At 43.1% G+C, this 12,961-nt stretch overlaps 1 protein-coding gene across 5 annotated transcripts in view; it reads right to left on the bottom strand.

Moving 5' to 3' along the window:
- Positions 1 to 2,734: 2,734 nt before the first annotated feature.
- Positions 2,735 to 12,961, bottom strand: part of macrod2 (mono-ADP ribosylhydrolase 2) — a 399,810-nt gene continuing 389,583 nt past the window's right edge. For 3 of the 5 annotated variants that reach the window (XM_076743643.1, XM_076743645.1, XM_076743648.1), the window contains 3 exons: positions 6,443 to 6,481; positions 5,918 to 5,989; positions 2,735 to 3,916 (listed from right to left, as the gene is read on the bottom strand). In XM_076743643.1, the coding sequence (XP_076599758.1) occupies positions 3,894 to 3,916; positions 5,918 to 5,989; positions 6,443 to 6,481 (134 nt within the window). In that variant the 3' untranslated portion in view covers positions 2,735 to 3,893. The remainder of the gene's footprint in view (positions 3,917 to 5,917; positions 5,990 to 6,442; positions 6,482 to 12,961) is intronic. The other 2 variants (XM_076743644.1, XM_076743647.1) reach the window with 1 other exon arrangement.

Here is a 12,961-nt window from a genome sequence, read left to right as displayed (position 1 = left end):
TAATTAGAGCAACAACAGAGAGCGAGAGAGATAGAATTAGTTTATTAATCCTTGTTCTCTTCTGTTCTCTTGTCACGAGGGGCCATCAGCATGAGACAAACGTGCTTTTTTAGTCAGAAAACAAATGTTATCTGCATGACTGTCTTGTGCTGGTGGAGTTTAATCAACGTATTCTCACTTGTTCAAAGCAAAGTAGCAACGCTGCAAGTCAATTTCCTTTCAACATTTCAGTGGCTCTCGCTGCCTTTGAAGACAGGCATCCATAATGAATGGCGTCAATTTTCATCCCAATTAGAGTGTTTATCTCGGCTTAGTTCACCTATAGTGCTGCCTTTGCCTCTTGTGGGGGCGATGAATTTTCATGAAGGACAAACACTGTATTTCAGATAAAAACAGCTTATCTAGTACTGGGATTTAAAGCTTGAAAGCTGGAATTATTTCTCTCCAATTTGTTTGTGCTGTGTTAACAGCCAGCGTGGCGCCCGGTCACTCCAGTGTGGCGGCGGGGTGGAAGAAAGTGGGAGGAGTTGGCGGAGAATATTGGGGGAGCTGAATGAAGAAGAGAGAACATGGTAATGTATGTTTGCATGAGAAGAGGTCCACAGAGCTTTCATCTGGAAAATGGAGTAAACGGAGCATGTCGCATCCTATCAGCCCATATGTGCTTGATAGGACCTGTCAGATAGAAACGTGATAGCTTCACAGATCATTCAGCGCTACTGTCGCATGCATAAATACTCCATCATGTCTTTCATTTAATGTGTAGATACAGTGCCTGTGAGATGTTTCTGCAGCGCTGTTAATGATGTCAGTGAACAATTTCAGGCTCACAACTCAGATGCAAGCCAGAAAATCCAACATTGTTAGGTGTAAACTAGGACAGCAGGCTGTTTTTGTGGGATAGGCGGTTTGTTATTTTAGCCCTGAAGTGTTTTGTATGCCGAGGAGCCGGTGCGAAGCAGCAAGCCTATGCGATGAAGCTGTTTCCCTTGACATTACCTACTGCTCAAGTTCAGGGAGCCCTCCGCTCTGACATGCAACATTTAAATGAAGTCATTAAAATTTAAAGCGTCTCCGTTCCAGGGACAATCACTCCTGACATCCGCTTGGCATGCAACAAGTTAATTGAATGTAAACATGGTAGCTGCTAAAGCCATGTGAAACTTGGCTTTTCAGAGCAACAGATGAGAACACCTGTTGCTGGTGCTTTTCTTGACATTATGTTATCCAAAAATGATAACAATGGCTATATATATATATATATATATATATATATATATATATATACACACACACACACACAATAACTTTGTCATCATTTTTAAAACACTATGTTCCCATATTTGACACATCTCTGGAGAAAAGCAGGATACTAACTGCTATTTTTCCTACATCTGTATTGAACTGAATTTGTGGTGTTATGAATCAGAAGTCTTGGGGTGTCCTTGTAGCTTTATGGCTACAACACATACCGTATAACCACTACCTCCCCAATTTGATCTTTGCAGCATGTTGTACCCCTTTCTCTCTCTACCCGTGTTACCTGTTCATCATTGCACCGTAAGCGATGAAATAAAGGTTCAAAAGTTCAGAATGGGGGGTTTGCCATTGCTGAACATACAGTGTAATCTACTTCAGGAGAGCTCAGCAGAAGTTTACCTCACTCTGATGAAGCCATCTAACCTTCAGCTCTCTCTACAGCCGGTGTTGCCCTCGTCTCTCCATCTCCCCCATCTCATCCAAATTTGATGTTTTTCTTTAGTTTTGTTCACTTATGTCTGTTTGTGTTTGGTAAAGGAACATGCAAGTTTTTGTGTCCTTTCTTGTTTTGTTTCCAGCTTTATTCTGACTGACATGTTTGTTTGTTAAACAATGAGACAAACCTGGTAGGAACTGGTGCAGACATTTAAATGGTAAATGGAGTCTGACGACCACTCAAAGCACCTTTACGTTCACCCATTCACACACACATTCATAGGCTAGGACACCTACTCATTATGAACATCAAAACACTGACACATACTCAGCATCAGGAACAAATTGGGGTTCAGTATCTTGACCAAGGATACTTCAACATGTAGGCTGCTGAGGAAAGGGATTGAACCACCGACCTTCTGATATAGTCTTTAATGGGAGTGACAGTCCAACTCAAGAAGGTGCTGCTTCGTAGTAAACTTTTACCAAACATTTGAAAAGTTGCTGAGAACTTTGTGTTTTTAGAGCGGTGAATGATGGAGCAGCTCTGAAGGCCTGCTGAGTCTTTGATAACAAAGTCCTTGTGAGCTATTTGCAAGTTTCTCAGAAGGAGGGAAAGCCCTGGGATGAGAGGTTCAGCCACACATCTCTTCTCATTTGATACAGGACAGAGCCTGAGGGCCAGAGAGGCAGCATGCTGCAGATCACAGGAACACACTAATTGTTTCTGTCCCAAAGACACATGACTGATCTTCTGTTACAGTTGTTCAATTTTACACATATGAACTGAGGGGAAATTAACTGCACCGTCTGCGATGAAACCAAATATTACCTACTGTCATGGTGGAGATAAAAACAAGACTCATGACAAGGTACATTAAAAGCTGAGACATGGCTTCCACCTTAATCTTTATTAGTTGTTTCTATTATAGTTTAGCAAAGCAAACATCAAAGTATGAAGGCATCATTTCATAGAATTGTAATTCATCTGATCTTTAGTATGGCACCACTGAAAGTAATTAATGAATCATACCAACAATGAAAAGAAACCAAACCAGCTTTTTTTTTAAATCAACTGAGGAGAAAACAAGAAACCATTAACAACAGGTATTAGCCATTACATGATGTACTTAAAATTACAAATCATCTGCAAGCAATTCACAACCAGGAATTCATACTTGGACCACCTCCTTAGGTCTGTGATCGTGATTTTGTAGTTTGATATGAAATAAGGCAGATTCCTTCATAACAATTAGAGACAATCTGGTAAAGAGACAAGCGAAAGCGAAGAGGACTGTAATTCCTGTTGATGAAGTTCAAAGCAATTTTCTGGCATGCACTGGAAACGCCAACGAAAAAAGGGGGTGGGGGGGGGGAGAACTAATTGATTTGTTAAAAGACACTCACATCCTCTTTAGTGTACGCGGGCGTTGATGAACAGTTTCCTGATAATACGAGTTAAGCTGCAGGTACAGCAGCGGCAGAGACATGATCAGTGACGTTCATAGATAAAAGGCCGGGGAGTGACACACCGCCTTACAGGCTGTGGTCTGAATCAAGGTATTGGCTGATCTGACTAAACAATGGAGCTCGAGCTGCAGAAATGCATGAGGAGACATGGCAGGTGTCAGTGTTTTGCACTCGGAAGAGGCCTACAAATGCAAGGTGTTGTCAGGTAGTCCACAGTTGAATGTCATCATGACTGTGGCGGCGGTATTTGGGTTGTACGAACAAAAGGGTGGCAGATGTTATGTATCACCCAACCTGGAGTGTCAACATGTAGGAGCTGTGGCTGTTGTCCTCTGACAGCTTCACCATGCTCTCACAGTGGGTCGAGATCAAATAAAGAGACTTGAACCTGGTTTATCTCATCGCATCCAGCTGGCAAAATGATGTATGACTCTAACACACAGTGAGGTATGGCTCATCTTTTCTGCTTGATATGTTCAAGTCCTATAGTAAGGTTTTATACATACGTACATATACATACAGTACATACATACTTCAGGGATGAGTAGTTTCTTAACAAAGAGGGAAAAGGCTAAATAAAGTAGGGAATGTGAGCATCTTGTGAGTAACTGGTTGTCCTGGGCCAGTGTCAGAGCCCATACTGACATGGGCCAGCCTGACACCAGTGTGGTTGGCTTCGCACAGTTTGCTGGCTGTCAGATGAGGTTGATTGTCCTTCCCTCAGCTGGTCATTCTTTCTTCTCAACAGTGTCTGGATGGAAAACAAATTCACAGTCTGAATGTTTTGCAGGGCTGAATTACTGGTTCTCACATTCAGTACTCAATACCGCGCCTTTAATATCTTGGTTTATTGCTGGTTCTCCTGCTGTATGTTTCTCTGACTTCCACAGAGGAGGCCTCTATTAACAATCTCTGCTAGGCGGAAATGATAATTGCACACCACAAAAGGAAAGGGATGAATGGAACTAGAGCTGCAAGGATTAGTCAATTAAACTGTTTAGTCAGTCAACACAAACAATTAACCCATTTCTAAGTAGGTGCAGATTCATTCTGAATCATTTTTCATGTAAAACTGCCAAATATTGCCCAGTTACAGCTTCTCAATTGTAAAGATTTGCTGCTTTTCGTAGTCATATGTGATGGTAAACTGAAAATGCTGGGCTGTCGCCAAATGAACTTTATGACTGGACGTAAGGAATTCAGATTTTTTTTTTTTTGCCTTTTTCTGACATTTTATAGTCTAAAGGAAAAAACAATTTAAGTAAGTTATTGCTAGATGAATCAGTAATGACAGTAGCTGTTAGCTGTAGAGCTAGAGAGGAAATAATTGCTTTTCTCAGAACCTTACCAGTCCTAATGGTAAAATGTAGAGTTTATCCTCATGTTGGCTTTAGAGAGAGACCATGGGATCATTAACATTTATTTTTTTCTCGTGAATATGGCCACAATATTTTATAGCAATCTGTCGACAGACTAAGAAATATACAGTGTTTTCCTTTCTGCCTGAGGGTGGCATTAGTTCAACTGCAGAACTGGAAATATTTTTCTGATGCTGGCAGCGGAGAGAAGTTTGGCAAATCATGAAACTCCAGTGATTGGTTTTCAGGATACCTTTTCATGAACCAAAAAGTCGGTAAATGGGGAAATTTGACCTGATAGTGGCACCAAAGAGCATAGGGGGTCACCCAAAATCATTAGGAGACAGTCGGTGGGGACCAGGAATATCTTTATCAAATTTCATGACAATCCATTCAGTTGATATCCAGTCCAAAAGGGAGATATCTTGCTCTGGCAATCACAACAGGGTAGTCTGTTGTGACTGCCCAGTGTCATATGGTTTGATATTGTACTCTGGCTAATTTTAACTGCATGCACTGTGCTACCCAGCACACCATCCCACCCTGATCCACACGCTTGTTCGACAACAAGCTTTTTCTTCTCTGGCGCTTTGTCTGGCATTGTTTAAGCTCTCTCCTTTCTACACCAACCCGTTTGTGTCTGCCAAGTTATTTCATATGCTGCTAGCCTGTCCTATTTATTCAACCCTGACAATCTGTTCACAACAGTTGCTTAATGAATTTTTTTTCTACCTGGAAAATGTTCGATGCCCAAATCTGAATCCCGTTCTTTGGCTCAACAACTCTATAGAGGCACACACAGAATAAATGCGGACATACAAATTTGTAGCACTCTCCACAGATGTCTACATTCAAATTACATGCTGTCTTATTACCCTAAGCCTCAGCAGGGACCTGAGAATAACAACAGTGTGGTATCCTTATCAAATATGATTTATTGGCATGATTACTGCCCTACAGTTTGTGGTCCCTGCATGTTAAAATAATACGCATTGCACGCTTGATTTATTAAATGTCTGATAGTGGAGTTTGCAGGTAATTCATCACACTCAATCTCTGAAGACGTGCTGACACGTTCATACCTAAAATATCAGCGTCATAGCTGCGGACATGAAATGGATATAGAGGATTTACAAATGCTTTGACCCTGGAGGAGCACATACAAAACTGCCTGCTCCTACAGGGAGATGGAGACAGACAAGGAGGGGGGAAGACGGAGACAAGGAGGGTGAGGCTGGGTAACACTCGGCTGCACAGTGCTGAGGATTCTACGGGTGAAGTGAATTTTAATTCAGCAGCTGTGGCCACTAATAAGAATCTGCTTATAAATAGAGATGGGTGTGAGATAAGAGCGCGCCAGTGAGCGAGTGCGAGTGCTTCTCCCACGCCCTTACCTTTGGACTGAATGCTGTCGGTTAGAGTCGAATCAGGTTCTTCTGAGCTCGGGACGAGATCTTTCACCTCTTCTAGACAAGAGTTGCAGAGATGAAAGGAAAGAACACAGAGGGAAAGAGTGGAAAATTTGAGGAGAGGCTATGATAACCGAGCAATCTGCTGCCCCTCATCCTGTGCAGAAAAGCATCCATTTACCCATAACAATCTCTGCCCTGCCAAGCTTGTGAATCAAGTTGAGTGGCTTTATAGTTACAATGTGGCTCACAAGAAATTTCTTACATCGGAACTGGACTGGATGTGGATGTGCAGAAATATAAGTGCATCCAACATATAATTGGAAAGCTGACCGTGTTATTTTATGAATGCAGGCAGGTATGTGGAGAGACATATCTATCTGTGAGTAGCAGGACAGGCGGAAATGGAGAAAGGGGTGTGGGCAGCAGGGGGGTTTCTGTTGAGTGGCAGGATTTCAGTGATGCATCACAGTGATAGTTTATGGAGGAAAAGACATGGTGTTTACTCACCTCCATTGCTGGTGCCAGTATTGTTGATCTCAGAGACATCTGTAATGTCAAGCACATGCAGAAATAGACATGTTACTCACCTTTAAGGTCAATTCATGCCTGCAGATGCAGTTGATTAAAGACTTGGGTGTTAGAGTGCATTCAGTAATCATCTGTGCAAGATTACTCTGCTTTTCTTCCTACTCTTGGAAATTCTTTCAATTGCTTTCTTCAAAAAAAAAAAAAAAAAAGTAGATCATCCACAAACCACTCCAGGATTTTGAGAGAAACTTCATACTCATGGCCTCACATTTACATTTGTCCTGATGTTTAACAGCCTCTCATGCCTGGAAATTCGGCACCCTCCTTAAGAGTTACACTTCAAATAACAACAAAACAAATGCGAGAGGGGAGAGAGATGCATGCAAAATTAATTACAGACTGCCATCCCTGTAAGGCAGCCTGAGACCCCACCTCCTCTCCCCCACACACATCCTTCTCCCCCTCTTTCCTCCCTGTTACATCTGTAGTCACACAACTCCTTCTTTGTCACTCCCTGAGCAAACCTTGCTGCTTCCCCCTTTTGCAACAACAATCATCCAAACAAAGCACACCATAAAAATACCCGTTCTCCCCAGGCAGTCCGGTGATGATGTAAACAAATACAACTGCTTAGGCGTGATAGAGGAATGCCTTGAATCCAAAGTGGCCTCATTGTTCTGTATGTTTACAGTAACGAGTCTGCCTCCAAGGTCGTTTAATCCCTTGGTTGTAATTGCAGGTTTGGATACGCGTGCCAGGTTGCAGCAGATAGACAGCTTGGGCATTATATTCTACCTTTGCTTCGTTGGCAATTTGGACCTGTAGGCTGCCAGCTATTGAGAACATTACACTGCGTCAACATGAAGTCAAACTGATTTTATCTGTTGCAGCATTTTCAAATCAAAGTTCTCCTCCCTGAGACACCACCAGGACTCAACCAGCACTGTTGAAAAGCGGGAAGCATGAAGCTACAGTCTTTTTATCTGTGGCTTGGAACTGCTCATGGGGCAAAATAACAGTATGTTCTTTTATGCAAAACCCTTTTAAGGGTAATTCTGGTTATTTACAACTTGAATCTTATATTCATAGTTTTGGCTCTGATTTATGTCAGTAATGGTAAAATTAAAATGACCATGCTAATTGATGAGATCTGGGAACATTGCAATATCGCTATAAAGAAAAGCTTTGGGGCAAGAAAAGTCAACATCAATCATAGTTTAGAGACCTATTGCTAATTCTTGTTTTTGCCTCCAAATAATAAGTGGTAAATACAATCTGGCTGACCATGACTTGTTTACAACTGCTTGTGTGAGCATTTGTGAGTCTTGCCCTGCTGTTGTGGCGGCGATGTCATTATATTTCCAGATCTCAACAATTACTTTGAGCACAGTGTTACTAGAACCAATAAAATGGCTAAAAGCATGAGAATAAGAACCAAGCTGTAATAAACCGGATTTATCCTTCAATATTTCCTGCTTCATTATAAAGTAATCACAGAAGCAGATTTGCCACCAGATTCAAACCTTCTCCATAATGGAATAAATTGACAGTAAACATGTACACACACATTGTAGCACATGTGTTGGAGAGCCTGGCGTATGGCCTCGGTCGTGAATGGAATAACTTATGCATATGCAGGAAATGATATGCCGGGTATTAACACATTCCCACATGATCACTTTGTGGATATTAAAGCTGATGGACGTGTGGAATGTGCCCGATGTTGCGACTTACGCGTTCATCGTGTGTGCCTTTTCTTAAATGAGTTAGCGTAGCAGGCCTGTGTGCAGCAGCAGGAGCTCACTGAAGCACTGGCCTCATTCCAGATACTCCTTTCTTCCTCTCTCTCTCAGGTAATAACACAGTCTGGGTGCTGGGGTAGCATCATCTTCCTCTAACATACAGCACCGATCAAGACAAAGCAAAAAGCTCAGAATTTCAATTGATTGCGGCCCCATCCTCCCCCGCCTGCCTGAAGCTTGGAGCGAACAGCAATGCTGGTCTGTCTCGCTCTCTAATTTGACTCCAGTGTGTGTGTGCTGACAGTAGAGGGGCTATCATTTAAGACGGGGGGGATGTGAGTGTGCTGTGGTAAACACATAAACAAGATGGGGGGAGAGAGAAAAACGGGCCTCTGTCAAGGTTCTGGTGAAGGAGAGGCACAGTCCACAGAGGGCTGATAAGGAAAGAGAAAAACAGTAGACCGAATTGACTCCCTCAGCAGGAAACTAGACAGCTTACAACAGTGATTCTTAAAGCTGGGACTAAAGACCCTGAGGGGTCCTTGACAGTGTGTCCCATCCTCCATTTTGGTATAAACAGGGCAACAGAATTTGTATACAGTATGGGGTTAATGTGGGGGAAGAGAAAGAGGGCTTACACTAAAACATGCACGACATTTCAAAATGAAGATCAGCAAAGGGTGACTGGTAATGAGGGTTTAAAGGGGTATCTGATCCGCATTTTCTCACATATTAGAACTGCAATCTGTTTGCCTTTTTGTTATCATGATGTGTCAGTGAAGGTCTCATGACAGATTCATTTGCGAGTGAACACAGGTCACACAGGAAATCCAAAACATTTAAAACATTTGCCAAACTTCTTTAACTTTTCTTGTCATTTAAGCCTTACAGAAGTTCAGAGGGAAGCCCTCGGTAGCTCAAGAGGAGGAATGAGAGAGTGTGTGTGCTCACATCTGCACACATAAGAGAAGGGAGAGGAAGGAAGAAAGTAGGGCATAAGTCACCGTCGTATGCAGACAAGCAGAAAATTACATCCCCTCACCTTGCATTCATTTATTAGACAAGAGGTAGTTAGCGTTTTGTTGGTCAGCATTAGTGTGCTGCACCACAATATTCAGCCATGCTAGAAAATATGTTTGAACTGGACAGCAGCGGCAAGTGAAGACTTTAAAGCGTCTTCTAAATAAATGAAACAGCTATTTGATTTGGTTAGCAGCAGTTCGTATGATATGTTTTCTCACTCTTCCGGTCAGCCTCAAAGAGCGTTTGTCACAATCAGTAGCAGTTCTGCTTCCACACCACTTTTAATGCGCCTGTCATTCTGGCTCAGTCAGCTCACAGGGGAGGCAGTCCCTGTGGGTCACCCACACGGCAGCATGGGAATTGTCTCTGCTTAATGTTCCAGACAGGAGCCTTTGGGCAGAACAGGAGGTTCCGTTCGTCGCTCAGCCACAGGACATCTCACTGTCTTTTATGCAACTGTTCTTCTTTTCTTTTCTTGAGCAGTGAAAGAATAAAAATCAATGGAGGTGTGGAGGTGTAGAAGTGTCTGTGCCCTACAGTGTCAGGTCCCCAGGAGGATTTCTTCTGTTCATTTGATCCCCAGACTGTGGTGTGGCGGGCTGGTCTGCCGTGACTGAACAGGTCCTGAAGCTTTGAACCCAGCCAGCTCACACAGGTGTCCGGCTGCTCCCACTCAAACAATGGACACGACCCATCACAGTCTCAGTCTGGGAGCTGCTGAAAACCATTAAAACCCTTCTATCAAGTCCCAACGGTTGCTCAGCGTTGTTTGATGAGAATGTCCGAATTAACACGCCACAAGCGAAAGCCATTTACTGACTGAATCACTTTCACTCATTGCATAAATTATTTCTGTTTTGCTTGAGTTGATCGAAAATCCGGTAAAGGTCTTTGGTTTCTGCTGCTTTTATGAAGCAGGCGGAGGGCTGCTGCTTTCTCAATAGCATTTCATCTTGAGAGAGTAAGATAGGAAAATGTCAAAGTCAATACCAGTATCATTGAGAGGCTCCTCTCCTTTCAGGAGATGAGAGCAGAATTAATTTCAGTGTGTAAACTGGGTGGTCTTTGAGGGTCTTTGGCCTAGTCTGCATTGGACCATGTATATTAAACAAGTATCAAAGAGACCCTCATTGAACTTTGCATGGGCTAATAGCTTTGGGCCTGATATGTCTACTGCAAAGATAATTAAAGACATCTCCATGCTCGAGCAAAACAAGAGTGGGTGGACCTCAACAAGTGCCCAACCAAAAGAACTAATGAGCTGGTAAATGTGGAAAGCAGCCCATTTTCATATGTTAATGTTAAGTTTGTAGTGCAGACTTGTGGAAATAGCTTAGCTGCATGACCTGCCACTCTAAACACAGTAAAAAAGGGATTTTGTTAGGAAGGGAAGGGAAGGGGGGGTCATCGTAGCCGGAGTTTTCTTTGCTATGAGATGGAACGCTGTCTGACAATCTGAGCCAATTAAAGAGCACTGAGCTGTGACCTGCAGGCTAGGGAGACGAAAACAAGCCAGCTCAATAAACACTGTAACCGCCCCTCTCTACTGCTATCCTCCTGAAAAGCCAAGAGTCTTCATTAATATTCCGCCTTTCTTCTCCTTAAGAAAAGGCTGCGGGGTTGTGGACACTAAGTAGCATTGTGCTCCCCTGCGGGTTTGGGTAACCTCGTAGTGGTGGCTGTAGTTGGGCGGCTCCAAGTTGGGTCAGGGTCCTCTAAACAGACTGAAAAGGCCTGAGCTCATTACACAGGCCTGGGCCATGCTTGACAAGATGAGTGCTCTGAGTGACTGAAAAGAGAACAGGACGCCATCTGCTTTGGGGTTAAGCTACGACTCAGAGAAAGTGAAGATGATTAGAAGGCAGTCAGAGATGGCAAGAGAAAAGAGGGGGCACAGTTGACAACATATGTTGCAAAAGCGAAAGGGAAAATGACCACTGGCAAACCTTTGATAAGACCCAGCACGGGTTTAAAGAAACAGGGAAGCGGTAAAATGGTGTCACCACTGGCACTGTCTCTCACTCTTGATCTCTCTTTCCACTTTTACCTTTCCCCACTTTGTCCAAGACAGTGCGAGACAGTCACAGTGGTCTGTCAGAAGACAAGAAAGGGGATAAAAAGAAGAGCGAGAACACTGAGATATCCTGAGATGAAAGAAGTAAGTGAATAACTGATTAAGTGAAGACGTGAGAGAGGGAGACAACACAAAAATAGACATGGAAGGGAAAAAATGCAAAAGAGGCCTCCCCCTGTGTGACCTACATACCTGCTAGACCTGCTGTCAGTGGTGGCCTGCTCCTCTCTCATCACTCGCTGAATTACTTTACATAATCTTTAGACTCTCCCTCATCTAGCGGCCTGCTGCAGGAGGATGCTCACCTCTGTCTTCAATACCTATTGTGGTTTACTATATCAAAGCGCAGACAGCCAGTCTTGCAGGGGGCTGGTAAATCTGACACAAGGTGATGTGGCTCACCCCCGCGATACATTAAAATGGGACATACCACAGCTGAGGGAGTTGTAGAAGCGGCATGTTTATAGTGGAAGGCCTGGATGATGATGTGGCTCGGGCCAGCTGACTGATTTGCAGTTATGAAGTGATGCCTCCTCTGGGCAGCTCAAGGTTTTCTACAGGAGATCATGGATTGGACTGGTCAATATAATCAAAGTGCTTGTCGGGATGGCAGGGAAAACCAGGAGTCCTGGCAGAGCAGCTGTCTATCACTGAAAGGTCAGCAAGAGAGCGGTTTGCTGGGTAGACCTCAGCTGGAGAGGCACATAGTAGAAGTGGCAGCAGCATAATGAGGGACTGACAGGGATATAATTAAAGCAAATGAAGATGTTGCATCACATATTACTATTGTGACTATTTTTTACTTCAATAGGTCATTTGCAGTCACGTGATGTTACGGTTGTTTTGTAGGTTAACCACTCGCAAAGGTCTGCTGAAACAACACTAAAACGTGGATGGTCTCGAACAGGGTGCGTTATTTACGTTCAGCTGTCTTAACCCTTCACGCTGGTTTAACAAGTGCTAGTCGTGTTGCTATTACTTTAAATCTATCACCGTAGATTTAAAACTACAGCTAATGTTACACCATTTCCACCATTAGCCAACTCAGCTCCTCCCGACTGCAGACAGTTAACAAGCCATTTTTTACGGCATTTTTTTGGTCAATTTCTTGCATTTTTCACCCTTATGAACAACAACTTTTGGTACTGAATAAAAGTTTGATCGATCTGAGCGATCGTAAATGACACAAAACATCTGCATTTTGAGTGTGCATTATAGTGTTTCCTATGCAGACAACAACAAAAGAGTGACGTGACAATCATTATCTGCCTGCTTTTTTTGCCCAGTGTTGTCCATTGAAATGTTTTCTGTGATGACTGACTCTACTGACGCATGGCATTATACACTGACCCTTACCATATCATGAGTGCTACAAGTCAATTGATGTAACCCACTACAGGCCACCACCTAACAATAAATGTAAATACAGGTCATGATAAGACCACAGACCACCCATTGGCTGTGTTTTTGTGAAGGATGGTTGGATTTTATCGCGTCATACCCTGCGTGCACTCTGACTGAACTTGAGAATTGAGAAAGGACTCAATATCTAATACGAGCAAGCTAAGCACACAGTGACATTTGCAATCCAAAGGGTTAAAGACTTAAAAATCCCAACTGTCGTGTTGGAGTCTCAAAGACTGTTGTTGTCAGTATCTC

The sequence above is a fragment of the Chaetodon auriga genome, chromosome 11 (assembly GCF_051107435.1).
Source record: "Chaetodon auriga isolate fChaAug3 chromosome 11, fChaAug3.hap1, whole genome shotgun sequence".
Classification (NCBI taxonomy): Eukaryota; Metazoa; Chordata; class Actinopteri; order Chaetodontiformes; family Chaetodontidae; genus Chaetodon; species Chaetodon auriga.
The sequence above is the reverse complement of the archived record's forward strand: the minus strand, read 5'-3'. Positions and strand labels throughout refer to the sequence as shown.